This window comes from Centruroides sculpturatus, unplaced genomic scaffold (genome assembly GCF_000671375.1).
Source record: "Centruroides sculpturatus isolate CEXI.00-Female unplaced genomic scaffold, Cexi_2.0 scaffold94, whole genome shotgun sequence".
Classification (NCBI taxonomy): Eukaryota; Metazoa; Arthropoda; class Arachnida; order Scorpiones; family Buthidae; genus Centruroides; species Centruroides sculpturatus.
Window position 1 is genome coordinate 415,379 of NW_019384400.1, and position 23,127 is coordinate 438,505.

The window sequence follows — 23,127 nt, forward strand, 5'->3', positions numbered from 1 at the left end:
GAATAGGCCGAATACCGAATAGTAACCGAATATTCGTTACATCACTAATAAATATCCATAGTAGGCATAAAATACCTCTAGGTCAAGTGGTAATTCTTTAGATATAACATGAAGTGCGGATGTTGAAACTGTGCAATATGCTTATCTCTAATCTTGAATGATGATTCGTGACTAGATTCTGAAGAAGTAGCGAATCACTTCTTTTTGAGTTTTATTATTTAATCGTGGCTGTTTATTTCAAAACTGTGCACACGGGATTTTGGGGATCCACCAGTGACCGAGTGAACACTTCTGAAAATTGGTAATCGGTGACGGGTTCGTACTTGATCAACAGGCCGGGCGAGTGGAGTTTTTCGGGGTTTTTTACGTGTCTACACCTAAATAGGAACCATTCTCCCATAGAAAGTCCTCCCGGGAGTCACTCTCTTTACAGATCTTATTGTGTTTCTTATCCCATCAATCCAATTCAATCCTGAGTATTTGGCAATTTAACTCCTCTGTTCGGGAATAACTAATAAAATTAATAAAACAGTATATTGTATTTTTCCTTACAAATTTGATACTGTATCTTCCTGTTTTCTTTGTTTCTTCAGCACGATGAAGTGCATTAATTAGACACAAGGCGGATTTTTTCATTCATTATTTATTTACCGGTCAATACACGTTTTGAGTCTCTGGTACCTCTCTTCAGTCAACTTTTTATTCTGTTGTTTATAGTTTCAAATATATCAGTTAATTTGTATGAAACTATAAAGAACAGAATAAAAAGTTGACTGAAGAGAGGTACCAGAGACCCAAAACGTGTATTGACCGGTAAATAAATAAATGAATGAAAAAAACCGCCTTGTATCTAATTAATGTACAGTACAGTACTTCATCGTGCTGAAGAAACAAAACAAAGTATATTGTATATAATTTTATACTTATTTTGTATTTGTTCAGTTCCTCCTTAGTCTACTGTACTGTGTTACTCTATATTATACCTATATCGTAAAAATTAATAAACAATGTCATGAAAAAATAAATTGCTTTTAACCTCACCCTTTTAAAAATGCAGCACACAGGCCTGATTCTTTCTATTCCTTGTTTTACCATCGGTCAGTGAACCGATTTTGTGAATTCTTCAGAAAAATATCTGATAAATTTTGTATGAATTCAAGAATGGATTTGTTGATTTTTACCGCAACCTCCACATATATTAAATATCTATGTTATGGTCAATGTCCGAAGTCTATGGTCAATTTGCGAAATGGCTGGCTATTTCTCGGTTTGACCCAATCATGTGGCCAAAACCAGAAATATACGAGAATTTACGACTACTTCGGGCTTTGGCCGGATGGTAACACTATTGTGCTCATTTTAATCCGTCCGAATCGTAGGTGAACGAAGATATGAAATAAAATGGTTCGAATTCTTACAAGATATTATTATTTATTATGAAATTTTGCCGTCCCCTAAAAAGTGCCGCCGGGGGCGGGCCGCTCCCACTACGCTACGCTACTGTGGGAACCGCAGTTCTATACTTTTTTATTCTGTACCGCAGTACTATATCGCGATTTTATTATATAATATAAAACAAATATTGAATTTTTTAATAAACATATTTTCACAAAAGTGTGGAAATAAAATTGTAAAAATAATAATGAAAAGCAGAAATTAACACTTTCAACAAGAGCCGCATGTAACTCAAAAAGAGCCGCATTTGCCCATGTCTGGTATATGGTAACAAAAACTTGGTTTAGTGCGAAAAGGAGATTCCTTCCGGGAAGATGTCTTCTAAATTTATTTATTTATTTATAGATTAAAATGTTGAAAGTTCGCGAAAGTCTTCGAAATCAACAGGATTCTATTCCGGGTAACCCAAAGAAGTAGGACTTTCTATGAAAAACTAACCCCTATTTAGACGTTAGACAAGTAAAGAAAACTCCAGCCCGTTGATGAGGCACGAACCCGCGACCAGTGTTCAGTGGTTTATCCATTCGATCACTGATATCCAAGCCAGGCGGCCCACTAATGGCAAGCGGTTTCGTTTCCTGAACACTGGGAGTTCGGTCGTGGGTTCGCGCTTCGCCAGGACGGGCTGGCCATGCGGAAGTTGTCCTCGTCTGTAACGCCTGAATAGGGGCCAATTACTCTTAAAAAGATCTCACCTTGGCAGATCACCCAAGTGTTGCGTTGCCGTAGCTTAATAAAACAAACAAACAAAACCAAGACAGGCCTGCATGAAAATTTTTTGGGGTTTTTTAACCGCCTGGATTTGATTCCAGGTTCCCCAGACCGTTAGACTGAAGCCTAAATGAAATTACTACTATTGATTTCAGTTTCATAAACTTAACGCTTGTTCTGGGTAGTCACTAAAGCGACCAAAATGCCTTAAATGGATATTGTTTAAATACACCCGATCGCTTTTCAGGACATAATTAAATATTGTTATTAAGAAAATACGAGTAATACTAGCTAATAAAATATGGTTTGCATGATTTTTCATAAATCGCATATTTCTGCATATTTCATTTATATTAATTTGATTTTTATTATTATGTATTTATTGATAAAATATTCTAACAAATAAATTTGAATACAAATCATCTGTTAAAAATCAAAAACATTCTTCTCCTGCTTTCATTGAAGAGAAAGTAAAGTAACTTGTTTCCTGGTGTCATTACCGCAAAATTTAAATTTCCGTATTAATGTATTATAAATATTTTATACAGTATTTTTAATAAATTGATACGTTTTGGAGGAACCAAAAATGAGTCTAGACCCAGAAAATAAAACACCTTAATTTGTTGCTGAGAAATATAATTGAAAAACTAAGGTTTTCAGCCTGATTAACAGGCCATCATCAGGTCCGAGTCTAGACCTTTCGAAAAATCCGAAGAATTTTTCGGGGGTGATCTGATTGGATATGTTTGATCCCGTCCCTTACCATCGGTCGTTCTCATTGTGGGCATGGCCGAACACGCAATGGATATAAAAAAGACTCTCTTATTATAAATAAATTTTACATTTACTTATTGGAATCTTATTGAATATAACGTTTTTCGTTGTTAATAAAGTAGTCGACAATGTGGAAGCGTGTTTACTATCTATCTGAAGGTGCGAGTTTGTTCCCATTTGGGATAGACTCTTACCATTTTTTTAAATTTCGATATAACATTTTTTTTTTTTTTTTTTTGTTATACTTTATGATTATAAGGAAAAATTATAAGATTTTAAGCAAAACTACAAAACTTACTATGATTTAAAGATGATAATTCGAATTGTAAAAGTACTGAATCTTCTTTGCTGTTTGTTAAGCTATGGCAACGCAACATTTGGGCGGGCGATCTGCCTAGGGGAATCGGCCCCTATTTAGGCGTTACAGATGTAAAGAAAAGCCGGAAAACTCCACGTGGCCAGCCCGTCCGAGCGAGGCGCGAAACCACGACCGAACTCCCAGTTTTCAGGGTACGAAGACCGCTTGGCCACTGGGGGGCACGAATTTTCTTTGCACAATCGTTATTACGCTAACATTGCTTCTTGTTTACTTTTGTATTTAAAAGAAAAATTGAGTAATCATTTAAACGTAAAGGGTATAAGTTTATATTTGAAATTGCTAACAGATTAACTATAACAAATTAATTTCGAGAGATGTAATATCCGATTAAAGCATAGGCCGTTATGCCCTGAGGCATATATCAAGGTTAATCCAGGAAACCGGAAATATGTTGTTGAGAACAAAAGAAGTGGTTGCTTAATTCACTTCCTGTCTTTTATTCTATATTAAAAACATTGATTTATCTGCTTGTATTCTATATCAACAACTTTAATATATACTACATATTATTATGGAGAAAATCAACTTAATGTTTTAAAATATTTGCTGAAAATAATTTTATTGAGTTGAATTATATAGAATTTAGATATGATTTTAAAATATAATACAGCATTAAAAAAAGAAATTAAAATACTGTATATAATTAACTAATTAATTATCTAAATTTAATAAGTTTTTTTCTCTTAATTAAATGAAAATTTGCTGTAAACAAATAGCTTCTTTAGCTTCTTTTGAGCCAATAAAAATTCCATTTAGAGATTAAATTCTCACAAAATAAATAAAAGTTTATCAATTGATAAAATAATAATCCAATATTTTTATATAATCATCACAATTTTATACAAAATATTCTTTGATTTTTATCTACTGATAAGAGGCAGACAACAATGTGAAGTATTCATGCATTGAATCCCATTGATCTCAAATTCTGAAAAGAGAGGAAAAATACGTAAAAATTAAAATAATAATTTTAGATATCAAATTTAATAATTAATTTTCTTTTTCTTATTTTATATTATTTAAAATAAAGATATTTGTGATTGTATGAACGCGCATAACATTGACATACAGTAGCGCATGAATTTATGTTCGTTTAAAAATACAACTTTTAAAAATATCAATGAATTCATCAGTTAAATTTAAACAGAACATAAACTGTACAATATTTCATTTTAACGTGAAGTATAATGGTTTAAACGCATTCACGTCTAAACCAAAACGACCTTGGACCCAATTTAAATCACGACTTTTTTATTAAGCACTTAAACAGGATTTTTTAAAAAAGTGACGATATTCGCCACTAGGGAGAAAATTCAAATTTTTAAAATTTGAAAAAGTTCGTAATAAGTTTTTAAATTTACATTTATATTTAAAATTTATCTATAAATATAAGAAAAAATTTTAAAGTTTTTAATGATCGAAAACGATAATAAACTAAATATAAATTTTTTGTTTTTAATTTTAAAATTATTTTTCGATCGAATATTTTTAAAAGGTGGCAGCTCTACATCAATGGCCGATAGTTTGATGAACGTCTGCGGAACTTAGGTTTGTCGATGTTTTTGTAAATTATAAGAAAATTTAATGGAAATTATTGTTCATTTTACGTATTTAAACTTAAATAGAATGCGTGTATAATAATTCGAGACGTAGAAATATCGATATTTGCGAGATTACGTCAAAAATCCGGCTTGACGTCACTTCTGACTTAGTGCTTATTTGCATAAAATTTGAATGGAATTATTCTAATTTTTTAGCGATTTTGTAAGCAGAAAGAAATATTTAAACGCAAGATGTTCGAATTATGACATAAACAAGCAATATCGATCGGTAAGATCATGATTTTGATACCTTCTCAGTGGATATCTTCCTCGATTAATCTATTAAAGTAGGTGATCCATTAAACTTCACATTATAACATTATAACACCTGGACTCAATACAAATTTATATTAAAAATTAAAAAAGTATCCTAACTGAAACATAATTAAAGACATTCAAAGCATTACAATACTTCATTTGTCTTTAAAATAAAAAAAAATTTACTTGAAAAATGTCTATTTTCATGTATTTATACAGTATTAAAAATATATAATCATTAAATTAATATATATAAAATGTTATTTTTAATATATCAAAGTTCAATATGTGTATATATACTCTTTAAGAGCTTTTTTTATGCAATTAAAAGAATTTGGGATGTTTAGGATGATTTCTGGAACCAGATTTCACTAGTTTTTCACCTTTTTTTGTCATAAAAACTAGCCGAGAAGTTGAACTTCCTGAATAGCAAATTTCGAAGTAAATTTGAAGGTTAAAATGAAAGGAGCGATTTGAAGTAAATTGAGTTTATACATGATTACATGAAATTAAAATGTTTTATATGTAATTACCATTCATTTATATAATTTTCTTTGAAATTATGGAGTGAAAGGTAGAATTTTTATAAAAATTGTTGTTTAAATAGCATTACTCTAAATCATTTAATTAATTTCTCTTCAGTTTTCTCTATTGATGATTTGAATTAAAGAAAATAAAATCAGAATAGAAATCTGATTCTGTTGTTTGGTATGCATATTTAAATATAGTAGTAATGATTGCATAATACAGTATAAAGTAGAAATAGTACCTGGTAAGGTGATGAGATTACTATATTTGATAAATAAAGGTAATTCAGTCTTGAGTTTTAATTTTATCTGTATTATATTATGTGTAAATGGATCACAAAATGCTCAAAATTTATGTGTTAATTTTTAATTTGTGGAATAAATAATGGTATAATCATTAATGATTTAAAGTCTTTCCAATATATAATTAGATAAACAGGACAATTGTTTAAATTAGAAATTTTTTAGATGAATAATAATGTCAACTTATGAAATTTATATCAAATTTATTAAGATTTAGAAAGCATTTCTTAGAATCCAGCAATTTTTATTTGTTGTTTTAGATGAATAATAATGTCAACTTATGAAATTTATATCAAATTTATTAAGATTTAGAAAGCATTTCTTAGAATCCATGAATTTTTATTTGTTGTTTTATTTAATAATGATCCTATATTTTTTGATAATATGTTGAATGGCTGAGAATTAAACTACAGGTATACCTCGCCTTACGTCTGTAATTGGTTCTAGGAAAACGACTTAAGTCGAAAAACGACGTAAGTCGAATTTACTTGTCTCCGAATCTACTTGTCACTAGGCTAAACCATAAATTACTATTCCCAGTTCTGTATTTTATTTATTAATGCATTTTTAATAATATATGGTTAATAAGAATCTATTTTAAGCTTACAAACAAATAAATTTCAGTTTTTAATAGAGTACAGAAAAAAGTAATCTAAATTTACGAATGCATGTACTGTTCTGTAAATACAGTACATACTTGTAAATGTATATATTTTAATATGATTTTATGTGCTTTAAACGCTTTTCTAGTGATATTACGAATTCAATATTTGTGGCGGACGGATGTAAAGTCGAATAAAATGACTTAAACTTGATTTTTATTTTTCCGTATACTTTTTTGACAAACAACGTATAATCGGGAACGACGTAACTGGAAACGACGTAAGTCGAGGTATACCTGTACAGGCTTTTCCATATAAAATGTAATCCCTCCATTCACTAACATAATTCTTGTGTTCAAGCCAAACAAACTGCCAAATTATCAAGCTATAATACTGCTAGGTAATTAATTAAATAATAAATAATTTGTCTAGAGGTAGGCAATTATGCTGCCATCTCATGCTAGATTTAATAATAATAATAATAATAATATAATAAATTTTTTTCCTTCTATCAATATAGCTACCAATTTGGCTGTTAATGAGGACTTATCATACCACAATTAAAAAAGAACTTTATTTTTTTTAATTAACTCCAAAATGTACATTTTGATCTTTTGGTCATGAGTTGGAGTAGACAATTTTTATAAAAATTGTAAAGTTTTCCATATATAGTTTTTCTTTTGAGTACGAGTTTACAAAACTAAATAATAGTTCCAACTTTGTAAAATCATATTTGGAAGAAGAAAACTATATATGGAAAATTTTAAATTACAATTTTATGAAAATTGTCTACTTCAGTTGAAAAGAGGTCAAAAGATCCATTTAGTATTTAATTAATTACATAGCAATATTATATATATTTGGCTCAATAATTTGGCAGTTTGTTTGGCTTTAACTATAAATCAGTTCATTTATATCTTGTATGTTCCTTGTTGTTAATAACAGAACCTGTCTAAACTTCATCACCAGTATATTTAGCTGAAGTCTTATTAGGAGCTTTACTTTCTAAGTACTTCTGACAAAATCATTATGCACTGTACTCAAACATCACATATGCAAATAAGTCTTGATGATAAAAACCAAATTCCTCTTGCAAATACATCCATTTTCTCTCTTGCACAGTACTGAGAACATTGCTTGCAATGTAACTGCTATTGGGAAGAGTCTATTGATTTGGCAGGATAGTCATATGTTAAACAAGTTGATTCCAGCACGTAGTATTGTGTTTTTGTTGGGTGATTCATATTTCCCAGTACACTAATAGATTTCATTTTATATGGGACATATTGTATGTAATGTAATATATATTCTTAAGTTGGTTAAAATCATTTATTATATTACTGAATTATATTATATTCTAGAGTTTATATTTTGAGATTTTTGTTTTGTATGAATTTAGAATTCTAATTTATAGTAATTAATATTTACTGTAATTTTGAAAATTTTAAAGTAATAATTTGTTATAAATTTTTTAAGGTTTTAGATACAGATTATGAAAATATTGATACAAAAAATAAACTGGAAATAAGTTTTGCTCTGTATTCTCCTCAAGGAAAGAATCTTATTTCTGAGACAAAAAAATCTGATGGAATACATAGGCAAGTTTATTACAAAATTTTAACTTTTTTTGGAAAACTATTGTCATTTTAAAAATTTTAGTAAAATCTTCAATTTAGTTAAGTAAAACTATTTATTTTGCAAACTTGATAATATAAATGGTTAATTATTTATAATGAATATAATATNAACAGGGACGGGTACCTTGACGGGAGGTGCGTCGGACTACTGAGCATGTTGGATTAAAAAACGTCGGACTATAGAGGGACAACTGTACAGTAATGAAGAAACTTTTTATTGTTTTGAGATATTAGGTAAGCAAAAAGTTTGGTTATTTATCATAAAAATTAAAACAGTGCAGAAATTTGTATAAAATGTTTAATTCATTAAAATAAACACTTTTACAGTCTATGCAACTCTTTTTATAAAACTTGTCTTTAGATATAAAAAACCTAGCAGTCTTTGTTTTAGTATAAAACTGTCTGTTTCATATGTTATTGTCTAGCTCTAAGAAAAGGTGATAATTACATGGAGAAATGTCAGGACAATATGGAGGATGCAGTCTTGTCTTGTAAGAATAGCACTTACCTATAAGATTTATGCTTTAGGATGGGAGATACTTCCTCATCCTCCATATTCTGACATTTCTCCAAGTAGTCATCACCTTTTCTTAGAACTAAACAGTCACATATGAAACAGACAGTTCTATACTAACAAGTAAGACAAAGATTGCTAGGTTTTTACATCTAAAGACAATGTTTTTATAAAAGTGGAATTTATTTAAAAAAAACCACACACATTTTTTTTAATTACCTGATATAAAATAATCTGAAAGATTTTTTTTTAGATTATACATTAAAACAAATTTTTGTTTATTCAAAATTATAAAAAGTATATATAAAGTCAATAAGAATGTTTTAGAAACAACAAAAACATTTATTAAATAAGAACTCTAGTGATGTTACCTAAATTTTTTTAAGTAAAGGGCAAGTAATAAAGTATTGTATATTAAATAAACTATTTGGAAACTAGAATGATTACATTTGTATGTTAATAGAGTATGTTATTGATTACCTGCTATATATATTATACAGATTATAGTAATCAGCTTTATATGTCAAATATCATTTGAATACATATCATTGTTATAATTCATTTTAAGTTAATAACAAATAGACTCAATGTTTTTGCATTATAAAATTATGTAAAGTTGTGAGATCTTTCCTATAAATAAGTTCCTTGAAATTAAATTATATTTTTGTGATGTAGTAGATTATTATTATTAGTAGTAATAGTAGTAATACAAATATTTTAATTTCTTTAAAAAAAATCATTTATATCTTTATAAAAGTGTATTTTATTACATACATTGCAAGAAAACAATGCAAAATTTATTAAATGAAATGCTATCAAAATTTTTGAAATAATGATTTATATATTGAAATATGCTAATAATAATAATTATAACCCCCTTCGTCACCACCTGATTGTGGTTGGAGAGCCCAGTAATTTTACTGAACCATAGAGCAATGCAGGCTGGAGCACAAGTTCCTGGTAGGGACACTCATGCCAGTAAGGTCTATGGGGAGAAATGAAGCTAAGAGTGACCACACCCACATTCTGTGGAGATAATTATTATGGTAGTAACCAGATCAAAGTGTGATACCGGCTCGGATGTCATCCAGGTTAACAAGGTTCGTGTTCGTGGGTTAGGCAGAGGCTCATTTGAAAAATAGGCCACAGTCTCCCTTCGTTACCAGTGGCGAAAGCAGCGCTGGCCCAAGCATGGCTACTGCAATGCCCTCAACAAATGTGAGGAATCAATCTAGCCCTGGTGTTTCTGTGGCAATGTATCCACAGACCACAAAGGCTGGAAAACCACGNTACATGCTATTAATACTTTATCATTCAAATAGAATATGTATTCAAATATGACAAATGTAATAAAAACTTTTTAAAATTTTAAACAATTTATGACAGAATTTTATATTACTATATATATATATATAGTCTTTTTGACTCATTTCTCAAGTGGGGTTATCAGGTCAAATGCACCTCAATCTAAGAGGTCCATTCTGCACCCTACTGAGAAAGAAAGTTTCGTTCTGCTTCATAATAGGTATGAGGGTGGATTAAAAGGTTTCTGGAGTGACAATGAAAACCAAATAAATGATTTTGAAGTTATGCTTTGCTTTTCAGGGTAATCCCCTCAAATCTTAACATATTTGATCCAACATTTCTCCAGCTTTTTGATTTCCTCCCAGAAGTGATTTTTTTTTCCAAGATTCCCAAAATAGCTGTTTACAGCTTTGATCACCTCTTCATTGGGCCAAAATCTCTTTCCATCTAGGAATGTTTTGTGTTTCAAGAACAGGTAGAAGTTTGAGGGAACCAAATCTGACAAATATGGTGGATTTGGAAGGATTTCAAACTTAATTTCTGCCATTTTTGTTGAACAACTGCACTTGAATGAGTGGGTGCATTGTCAGGGTAAAACAGCACTTTTTTTTGGTCATTCTTGGGCATTTTTCCTGAATCACTGCTTTGAGTTTGTCCAAAAATGTTGCATATATTGACCAGTGACAGTTTCTCCTTTTTCAAGATAGTCAATTAACAAAATTCCTTTGGCATCTCAAAAACCAATGCCATCACCTTTCCAGCTGAATGAATGGTCTTTGCCTTCTTTGGAACCTGCTGACTGTCTCAAATTTGCTGTTTTGATTGAATTTTTATTTCCAGTATGTAGTTGTGAATCCTGGTTTCATTTTTTATGCAAAAAATAAATTACTCATTTATAGAAGATGCCCACAGCTTCTCAATTTCTCACACTTTGATTTGATCATCTTCTAACAACATGTCATGGATTTTATCCACAATTTCTGGAATGATAGCAGTTTTTGGACATCCTGAATGAGGCTAATCACTTCTGTGTGGGGCCACACTTGATTTCCGAAATCCAAAAACTTACCATGGATAATGAAGGTGATGAATTGTCAAGAACATTCCCCACCTGGATTTGATTTCCATTGCAGTTGTTTTTCCCTCCAAATTGAAAAATTTGGTAACAGCTTTTCTCCATGTACAAACAGGCACACAGGATATCTCACTTTGTTGTTTCTAAAACCTAACTATTGGTCATATTGTTGTGAAATTTGGAGTCACTACATATGAAAGATTTACTGCAGTGCAGGAAAACTGTTTCCAAACAAAACACCCCCAGTGGCAATTCTGGAAACTTTTCAATTCATTCTTGTACTTTGAGTTCAAAAATAAGATAGATTACTTTTTATTGATTTTATGAAGTTAGAATTTGGTAAAGAATTATACAAGTGCATTACAAGAAAGATTATTGTAAAATAATTTGTATTAACAATTAAAATTTGACTTAAGCACCTTTAAACATGAGTTATTGGATGCCATTTATTACTATATAAATGTCAGTTAATGTGGTTTTTGTTAATTTGATTTAAATTCAATTGTGGCACATACTGAAAAATGAAAGTAGTATTTTTTCTGCATGTGCATTGAAATCTAATTTACATAGCAACACTATCTATAATTTGTATCATAGTGTTTAATGATGTGAGGCAATCTCACTGCCACTAATTTCTGAATCAGTAGTCCTGTTATTGATTGGTTGGGCTGTTGACTTCCTTTAACATAAAATAAAACAACTTCTTGCAGAATTACTGGGAATGATAATCCACACACGAGAACCTTTTTATAACCCAGTAACAGTAACTTTTAATTAAAATATAAAATTTTTGACAGTAATCATGGTCAAAAGCCTGAGGAAGACATGATTATGGTTGAAAATGTTATATTTTAATTAAAATTTGTTGTTACTGGGATATAAGAAGGTTCTCGTATGTAGATTTTTTAACATAGGAAGTATAGGAAGTTGACCATCTGTAGTAAGACTTTTGCCAAGTAGCTTATTTAGCAAATGAGTTATTGTACGGCAACTGGTGCAATTTTGAGTTTGAAATTCTGTTCATAAACTGATTTGTTTGAAAAGTGAGACATTTGAAAACTGTGGTTTGACTGTATTGAAAATTTCCATATACAGTAGAATCTTTTTTTAATGATTGCTTGGACTACCAAAAATCGTTCATTGTTCCGAGAAACTGTTATATCATGAACAATGGATTTCCCGAAGACCCAGGAAAATATCTATTATTTAACCTTCTACATATAAGAAATACCTGTACTTGAAATTATTCAGTCTTTTGAGATCTCTATTCTTTATTCTATAGAAACATGTATGTCACAAAATCATTTATTATGCTGTACATGTATACAACAAAGCTGACAGAAACTGTATAGGCCTATACCACAAGCACAAAAACAAGAGAATTATGTATGGTCATTAGCACTTCACTTGACTTCACAATTTATTACAAAAAAAAAAAAAAACCCCTATCTGTCTTGGTTTGTTTTGATGCTGCCTATTGAATACAGCAACCATTTGATATTAGCAAAGTCATGTACAGCCTGTTCCTTTATGCTGAAACTTATCAGGAAGTTCTTCATGACTTGGAAAGACTCGATGGCCTGGCTAAATTTTGGCATTACATTTGGACCAGCATCAGAATGATCACTATCTGGCTCCTTCTCAATCATCAGCCTTCTGACTCTCTTTGTAAAATTCTTCAATTGTACATATCCCAGATGTAAAAAGTGCGTCATCAAACTTTACAAATTTCCGAAAACACCCAATAATAACTAAACATTGAAAAAACATGAAGTATACAATAGATGGGGCTAGAAAAAAATTCAATTTTTTGAGTTATGGATTTGCTTAAAAGGAGGTAAAATTGCATTAATTTGGTGGAACCGAGGGAAAAAATTGTTATTCCAAGAAATCTTCTGTTCTGCAATCTGTTAAAACAAGATTCTACTGTATATATTCAGTTGAACGTTATCTATTTCATAAATAATTTGAAAAGTCTATATTGAGCAAATTCTATAAAAAAAAGTCTATATTTTTTAAATTTATTTTTAATTATAGGTATGATATTCAAGAAACAGGAGATTACAAATTTTGTTTTGATAATAAATTTAGTCATTTTTCAACAAAAACTGTCTACTTTGACATTTTCATTGATTCTGACGATGACGACGACGATGAAGAAGCATGGAATAATCCAGATATTACATTCCAACCAGATACTTTACAAAATGATACTTTGAGTCAAATTAAAGTAAGTGAATTTTATACATTATTGTATAGTGTTATGAGATATATTATTTATAGGAAAACTATTACACAAAAGTGTTAGATGAACAAGTCAAAATACATGTCATAGTACAGACTATAGAAAATAAATACATTTATTCTTTTTATTTTATCTATAGAATTAAAGGAAAAGATAGAAAACATACAACTTCATGCAGTATGTTTTTTAGATGATAAATATTATTATTACTATGTATCTCCATTATGTTTGCCATCATTACTATTGAGCAAAGCATGATTGCTAGACCAAGGGAGGAAAAAATTATATTAAGCCTTCTAAAATTGCATTAAATTGTTAAATTAACATTAAATTGCATAAAAATCATTCTTTGAACATGGTGAATCTCTTAAGTATAAAATTTTATCAGAAAGATATTTAAATTTTTTGTTTTCTTTGTTCAAGTATAAGTAATTTATAATTATTATTTTTTTCCTCCATTTAAAAACCTAGACATTTTTCAATTCTGGACATGATCTTATAATTTGCCTTGATTCCGGGACTGTCCAGACCAAATCAGGATATATGATTACTCCATACTTAAGGTATATTCATATCAAATTAGATATTAGATTTAATACAAATCAAATATCATATAAATTTTGTATACCAATTTGAATCTTTTAACACACAATTTAATATGAAGATAGATATTTTATTTACTGTTTTGCTTTTACTTATTATTTAAAGTTTTTCTATATTATATACAAAATATCATCAATGTATGCATTTTTAATGTAACTCAGTAACTAGAACAACAACATATTAAAAGTTATTAAAAGCAATATTATAGCAGGAATTTAACACTTGATATTCAGAAACATGAAATTTTTACAGAATAGCTCTATTATATATGGCAGAACTTCTAAATAGCAATATTGATTCTTCCATTAATAAAAAAAAAAGTGTAGTTTGATATGATCAAATCAGAACATTATGTAATACTTTATGTATTTTTTTTCTTAAAAGATGTGATATTTATTTATAGGCAGATATTTGTCAGTCAAAGATTTGTTTAATAAGATAAAACTATGCTAATTTTTTTTTCTTTAAATACATTTGATTCTTATTATACATTACAAAATAACCATGATATACAAAGAAGTATAATAGCAACATGTTTTTTCCTATACTGGTTGTTTTCTTGAAATTCTTTAGAAGCAATTTTATTTTTCTTTGTAATTTGGGAGTTTTAAACATCTTAGTTCATTAATAGATTGTTTAATGTATTTAATAAATCTTCTGTTCTTGAAATACCATCAATCTACATATAAAAACATTTTTGTCCATAGATGGCAATTCTATAGAAAGTAAGAATAATCTAATAATTATGTTTGCAATTTTGTTGTTGAATGAATATTAGTTTAAACCTTGGTTCTGACCTGCTGAACTATTTACAATACAGTAGAGCATCGATTATTCAAAAGTCAGTTATCTGAAACGTCAATTATCCGAAAGAATTCCAGTCGGCAAATTTAAATTTTCGCCAGTGCTGTGGCACTGCAATCTTTGGCTATGTCTTGGGCTACTCAAATATTTTACGTTTTTGATGCTAAATTAACATCTGAAGTATAATTTTTTATTGTTTTTATATTTTTCAATATATTTATTTTGTTCGTGCAAAATAAAAAAATAATTTTTAATGATACAATAGTCTTCATTAGGATTAACATCGACGAAAATTCAACGCAAAGCGACACGCAACAGAGAAAAATTTCAACATGGGATAGGTTAATATATTTTTTCGTACCTAATCGGTTATCCAAAATATCGATTTTCCGAACAACCCCAGTCCCCAATTGATTCGGATAATCGACGCTCTTCTGTACAACAGTTATTGGGCTACACCTATAAATTTCCACTGTTATTTGTGTGTCCTTTCTTAATCTTGAGAATAGCATTAGATAGATGAAATTTGTGACCATATGTGGAAAGCTTAGGGGTTAAAGGCCTCAATTAACTATATACTAACTTCCAGTTTGCACCAGAAGTCACATTATTTCAATTCAAAAATTTTCCCTGAAAGGAGCTAGATAGATGACCAGCACAACTCTATTCTTAATGGGAAAAGTATGATGTACAGGAGCAAGTCACTACTAATTTGAGGTGGAAAGCATATATTTTAACTTAAATAAATTTAAAATATGATAAAAATTTCTGCCTGGCATTGTGGTGATGATACAATAAATAATTGCTTATGTTATATAGGTTACAACTATATTCTGACAAGTTACTATTGTTATTGACAACTTTGAAATGTCTATTTTTTATTATTATTATTTTTTCTTTTGAAGCTCAGAAATTATTAGAAGCATTATATAAAAACAAAAACAAGGGTCAGTTGGCACCAGACCTGGACTTTTAAATGGGCAAAAGAAAATATGAATGAATGTGTTCAAAAAGTAAAAAACTTACTGTACAAAAAGCCGAAATAATTACTGGATTATATGTAAAAAAGGAAAAATTCTATGTATAACCAACTATGTACAATAAGAAATAAGTTATAAAATTTGTAAACGATACTTTATCTAACAAAAACAAGGATGGTGACATTTCATTGCTATGTTCACTCGATTCTATTTATGTACTTATAGTTAACAATTATTTATTCCTAGCAATCTTCTTTACATGTCATGTCATCACCCTCACATAATTTTCTTTTTAAATTTTCGGTGACAGTTTGGGGTAAGTAAGTAATTGGCCTGACCCATGGGTATAGCCAAGGGAAGAAGAAAAAGGAGGAGAAAGTATGGCGAGAGGAGTGAGGATGGGGAGGGAAGGTGTGGAAACAGGGATAGGAAAGAGGAGAGGGGATCCCATGGTTGCCTGACTGGAATTGTTTATTAGTAAAATGATTGCATCAAGACAAGGATACAAATTACACAAAAAACAGTAATAACAATACCATATTTACAGAAGCACTGACCCACATTGGTCCAATACAAGTTGAATCCATACAAAAATACCTGGAGACAATCTAGTAACAGTATGTGGAAAGCCACAGAAAGGCTACAGCAATGACTGTGGCTTCATTCACCAAACATCCTCCAATAATGGAGGGGTGTACTGAAAATAAACTTGGACATATATTAGTTGAAGATCTTGATAGTATTGATGAATGTCCTGAAAGCCGAGAAAATATTACTATTGTCCAAAAGAGAGTTTAATTAAAGGGCACAGCCAGTACAATTAAAAATTACATGACAGGAGTCTTCAATCTCCCCAAGGGCACATGGGCAGATCCCGTCTCCCTTGTTCAGGAAATGCACAAGATAAGTCTGCAATTACCATGTCTAGTCAGAACCTGTGTCAACTGAAAGGAAGGTATGAAATAGTTGAGCTTCCTCCTGTTATTAATAGTAGGCATGAACTGTTGGATGATTCTCCCAGTCCCACTATTGTCACATTGCTCCTGTCATTTCTGATGGATGAGATCACAAATTTGCACTTTAATCCAACTGATGGGCACCTTGGTGTAACAATAGTTGTTGAGGTGAACAAAGGCTTTTTTCATCAGGAGATTGGCCCTGTTGTTACCCTGGTTGCCCAAATGCCCCTTAACCCAGCAGAGGGTGACTCAGACCTTATTCTGCAGGTAATTAAGAAGAGCAACCATGTCCTTTACAATAGGAAGGGTGACATTATACTTCCTAATTTGCTGGAGTGCTATCTTGCTGTCACTAAAGATGGTAATGTTTTCCCTCCTGTACAGCATTGGCATGTTACTGATATGCTGCACTGCCTTCAGAATGGCCAGGGACTTCGCATGGTTGACAATGCAGTGGCCACTAATCTTGAAATAATGCTGATGGTGATACCTGTCATCCTTATCAATGACGGTGAAAGAACCACCCACCCATTCTCGGATTTCGACAGTTTGTGGTGGGAGATCATTCTTTTAACTTTCCTTCAGAAGTCTCCCCCTGAGATGTCATTTCCAGATTGATGTATTTGATTTGCCCTTGGCAGATGTCTGANAAAATTTAAATAACAATTATATTAAAATACTCAGTGATATTTTTAATAATAATTTTCTCTAAGAATTCAGCAGTGCTTTTTTTTTATCTACTTTTGGTGAATCCTGTCATCCTTATCAATGACGGTGAAAGAACCACCCACCCATTCTCGGATTTCGACAGTTTGTGGTGGGAGATCATTCTTTTAACTTTCCTTCAGAAGTCTCCCCCTGAGATGTCATTTCCAGATTGATGTATTTGATTTGCCCTTGGCAGATGTCTGAGTAATGTGAGTTTCATTTTTAGTTCTAGAAGTTTGTCTGAGTGAAGTGCAGTGGTCTATTGTTAATAAAATAAAATACCCCAAAAATATATAGAAAAAAAAAATAAAAATAATTCCCAAACAAAATAAAACTGTTCAGAATTGACTCTTTACACCTTGTAGTTAACAATCATGCAGTTTTATTCTTTGCTTGATTAAAATCTGAAGATCAGTCTATTTTCCAAAAATGTTAAGTTATTTTACTCTGACAGTATAATACTACAATGTTTTGAAATACCTTTACATTCAGATTTCATAAGAAATTATTACAAACAATTGTCAAATAATTTGGTAAGAAATTAATAATGTTATGAAATTTTAATGATGATTAATAGCAAATGTATATATCTGCTTCTGTTATTGCGCCTGCCAAAAATATTATAAATTTATCTGTTTCAATTTTCTCTCAATTTTTATCAGGAAAAGTATATTAAATTTATTCAAAACCTATACATGTTGCATATTATTTTGATCAGCTCCATGTAAAAAATGAACCAAAAATCACAAAACATGAGAAAAGTCACTTATAATAGAAAATTTTAGGTTGTTTGGAAAGTTCATAGCAATTTTTCATAGCTGACAGTTGAGACACTGGATGAAGCAAGTTATTAGAATTGTAAGAATTGAAGAATATTACAAAAAGTGATGTTGTAATGATGTTTTTGTAATGGATGTTTAATTTGTCTTATTGTAAAAATGAAATAAGCAAGTTTTATTTTCAACATTTCTTTCTTTTCTTTTATTGAAAAGGCAAAAATACCATACAAACAGCAAAAGAAATTTGTTTATGATTAGAATGCTATAGCAGAGTCAGTTGTTCAAAAGTGGTTTGCTAAATTTAATATGGGTTGTTTCAACCTTGAAGATGCTCCACATTCTGGAAGACTGGCCATTATTGAAGAGGACCAGACAAAAACATTATTGAATGACAACCCTCATTACACAACTTGAGAGATAAGCAGACATAGTGAAGTCATCAAACAGTACTGTATTTCAACATCTGAAGAAGCTCGGATATGTGAATTGTTATGACATTTGGGTACTTCACAACACTTAACAGAAAATAACTTACTGAATCACATCTCCATTTGTGATTCTCTTCAAAAACAAAATGAAAATGGCCCTTTTCTGAAACATTTAGTGACAGGTGATGAAAAGTGGATTGTTTATAACATCGGCTGAATATGATCTTGGGGCAAGAAAAACAAACCATCATTAAAAACTGCAAGGGCTGATCTTCATCCAAAGAAGGTCAAGCTCACTATCTGCTGGGATTGGAAATGAATTCTGTGATGAGAGCTATTTCCATAGAATCAAACAATCAGTTCCGATAAGTATCATTTCCAACTGGATCAACTGAAGATGGCAATTGAAGGAAAACATCTGGAATTGGCCAACAGAAAAGACATTGTGTTTCATCAAGATAATGCCAGACTGCATATTTCTTTACAAATACTCCAAAAATTTTTGGAACTAGGCTGGTGTGTGTTACTCCAGCCCCATACTCATCTGATCTTGCCTTATCAGACTACCATTTGTTCCATACTGTAGAATTCCCTTTGTGATAAAAACTTTGATAATTTGAAAGTTGCAAAAATCACATGGAAATTTTTTCCAGGAGAAAACTAGGAAATTTTATGAAGTGTATATTATGAATCTTTCTCATAGAGAGCAATGTGCTGTTAAAAACAACAGTGCATAATTGAATAAAGGTATGTTTTTAGTTTTAAAACTGTTTCTGTATTTCTCTTAAGCAGCGAGGTAGTCCCCACTTATCGGTTTCTTTGTCAGGGGATGGCTTAGATTAATTGAGTGGGAGGGATAGCGAGGTCATGACAAGGTGTCGGCTGTACTCAAGGATGACACACCATTAAAGATAAGATAAAAATATTTAATAACAATAGATGCTACAGAGAATACAAAAAGGAAGGGAGGCAAAGATGAACGGAGTAACCATATTTCTAAGTCTGGAATCAATATACTTCCTTCTGATAATAGGTCTGTCTCAGACAAATATATCCATAACTCGAATATCCACAGATATCCAACTATTTATTTATCTACCCATTTGAAAATACTAAATTTCTAAATGAGTTCAGTTAACTTAAATCTAGCTCAAAACCGAGAGAGAGGGAGGTTAAATTTCTCTAAGTAATTACCTCGTTAGCCATGGCGATCAAGGGATGCGAAGTCTTTGTCAAAGCATAGAGCAGGCGGTTCGAATCGGTTCTGGCCTGGAGTCTTTCCTTCGGCGATTGCTCTGAGGTACGCGTGCGATCCCTTTTTATACATGTCCAGGAGGGGAACTATTGGGGGAAAATCTGACGCAAACCCATGTAAGTTTGACTTGCATTGGGTTTGTTTACATTACTTGTCAGGAATCAAACCGTTCTTTAGATTTATTACTTTTTTCTACCTGTTATTGTGACACTTTCTCGTCATAAATTTGACAACAGCTGTCAAACTCACTGAATTAATTGCCAAAGATGACTAAGGTCAGAGTATCTGTGGTACAACCTGAGTGATGATTGTTCAATTGGTGGGTTATCTGTTCTATTTCTTATCTCTTCCATCGGACAGAATAGGAAAGGGGGGATTTTGTTCAGTTCGGTTTACCCTTGTCGGTGACCTTCTTGTTACCCTCTATCGTGTAACAAGTTGAGGTTCTTGTTAATTGGCTACTTATTTGTAAATCGTAACGAAGGTGGAAGTGAATAATCCCCTGTTGTGAGGGGATTATTCACTTCCACCTTGTGGAAAGTTCACTTCACTTCCACTTCACTATCTGTCATCCTGAACGTCTTTGAAAACTTAAAAGGTCACCTTTCGAAGTGACGCAGAACATTGATGGGTCAAAAAGTCTACTTTCGATCTCCAAGAAAGGGGAAACTGGAGGAAGAAGGGAAATAATGATGAATAGTAAAAAAAAAAATGTTTTGAGTTTTAAAACTTGCAAAAGAGCTTAAATCCTCACATAAGTAATGGCGATGTAATATTATAGTTAATGAATAAATTTCAGTTTTAGTCCAGTTCTAAATTTTTAGTTAGAAAACAATGAATTATTTATATTTAAAAAGCACATAAAATTAGGATTACTTTGGTATTATTTGTATGTGTAAGGATGATACCAAATGATACAGATCTAACTTGATCATCTTAACCTTTATTATGATTTAAGGTCAAATTTCTTAAATTTCTGGATATAGTGGCTCTTGCATCAACTTGATTAGTAGAAAAAAAAAGAGTAAAATTTAAATAACAATTATATTAAAATACTCAGTGATATTTTTAATAATAATTTTCTCTAAGAATTCAGCAGTGCTTTTTTTTTATCTACTTTTATTTAATAATACAGTAGCCCTCTCATTATATTGCTCATGTTGAGAGACAAACCAAATAAGTGATATATTGGATGATGCGATCTAACCAATGTATCTATCCACCCATTCTAAGTTATTTTCAATCTCTATGTCAACTTGCTTTTTTGTTGGTTGCATTTCATACAGTGGTGGTGGTGTCAATGCCAATGATTGGAATAAGGTAATATTTCTTTGCCAGTAGAAATTCAATAGCAACCAATTTTTCAAAAATTATTGGCTAAAGCATTCTTATATTTGGAAGACAAAATAAGTGCAATATACAGGGTGTTTATAAATGAATGGTGCGGTTTTAAAAATTAATAATAAATCTATTTATTACCTTATATGGGTAAACCTTACAGCATAAGCAGTGGCAACTGTCCAAGTTTTTTATTTATTAATCACAATCCTTCAATATGTACACTCATGGTCACACGACACACATCTACACGGTAATCAAATTCTTCCCATATGCCATGTAGCATGTCCTCCGTGATGGGCTGCAGTGCATGCTTTATCCGATCACGCAGTTCCTCAAGGGGCACGGGCATTGACGGTACATAAACTCGGTCTTTAACAAACCCCACAAAAAGAAATTGCAGGGTGTTAAATCTGGCAAACAAGGTGACCAGGGGAACAGGTTGTTGTCTGCTGTTGCACCACGTCCAATCCAGCATTGGTGAAGAACATGATTGAGAAGCTCACGTACATTCCTGTGAACTTGGATAGTTGCCGCTGCTTATGTTGTTAAGTTTGCCCATATAAGGTAATAAATAGATTTATTATTAATTTTAAAAACTGCACCATTCATTTATAAACACCCTTTATTTGAATGAGTGATATAATGAGACAATGTAACAAGGGGCTACTGTACTACTGTACATTCATCATACAAATCAATCAATTAGTAACACACTTACGAATAAAGCATTCATTTTAAGTGTAGGACTAAACATCATTAACCTCTTAGTCTAATTTTTTTCAGGTTGATCATCCAAGAGAAGCAATTTTTTAATAATTAATATTTGATATACAGTGGTGCCTCGTATAATGTACTTAATTCGTTCCAGGTGCACGTCCATTAAGTGAAAAGTCCGTTATACGAAACACATTTTTCCATAGAAATACTTGTTAAAACATATAATTCGTTCTGCAGCATAAAATAACCATACTGTACCATAACAAAAAAATGAAAATGGAGCAGTCACCAATTATGCCGGGTAGTCAGATGTTGTGAGGAGGAGATGGAGAAACACTTTCTTCACACATTCATACAGATACAGACTTTTTACACATTGCAGCGGGTCTTTTTTTTATTGTTTTTTAATCGGATTCACATTCAGGAGAGGCTACCAGAGCTTGCAGGGTCAACTCCTCTTGTTCCATCCTTTGTTTTTTCCCTTCTGGCTTCTTGAAAAACATGTCCAAGATGGTCTGTTTCTCTCTCTTCTTCAACACCTGTCGGAAATGACGGGCAAGGGTGTCATTGTACAGATCATTGATACTGTTGGCCTCAGCTCTGTTTAGATAATGAGTGTTGGTAAACTCTTGAACCTCTCCCCATTCAACAAAGAAGTTGTTGTCAACTTTCACTCCTTCTGATAATTTCTTGCATTGTTTCAATTGAAATCACTTTTCTGTTTTTTTAGAAGCCATGATTTGCACAACACTTGAATAAATGTAAATATCCTGCACTGAGGTGATGTAGGTAATAAACAAGGGAGCAAGCCGAATCCCAACGGGAGCTCTGTACTTCAGATATACAGGTAACTCCCCGTATAACACGGCACTTCTATAGCACGGATTCACTCTGACACGGTTCGAGAAATGGGTAAAACCCTCGTACAACAGGAAATGTAATAAATTTTTACATATTTAAGTAATAATAGTTCACAAAAATTATTATTTTCGTGAACTATTAGTACTTAAGTATGTAAATTTTCTCTTCTCGCCTTCTGTCAATACACATGGTCCTTCTCAAAACTTGTTTCAATGTTGCCAGATCGCGACGCTTCTGCTTCTGATGTTGCCGAATGTTTTTCCTTTATTCCATACTTGCTTTATTCTTCATAAGTGCTTAGCACCA

At 31.3% G+C, this 23,127-nt stretch overlaps 1 protein-coding gene across 1 annotated transcript in view; it reads left to right on the top strand.

Annotated features, from left to right (window-relative positions):
• Positions 1 to 5,958: 5,958 nt before the first annotated feature.
• The window catches only part of LOC111618613 (transmembrane emp24 domain-containing protein 5-like), a 22,398-nt gene continuing 5,229 nt past the window's right edge, over positions 5,959 to 23,127 (top strand). The window contains exons 1-3 of the mRNA XM_023360168.1: positions 5,959 to 5,986; positions 8,088 to 8,208; positions 13,179 to 13,371. Of these exons, the coding sequence (XP_023215936.1) occupies positions 5,959 to 5,986; positions 8,088 to 8,208; positions 13,179 to 13,371 (342 nt within the window). The remainder of the gene's footprint in view (positions 5,987 to 8,087; positions 8,209 to 13,178; positions 13,372 to 23,127) is intronic.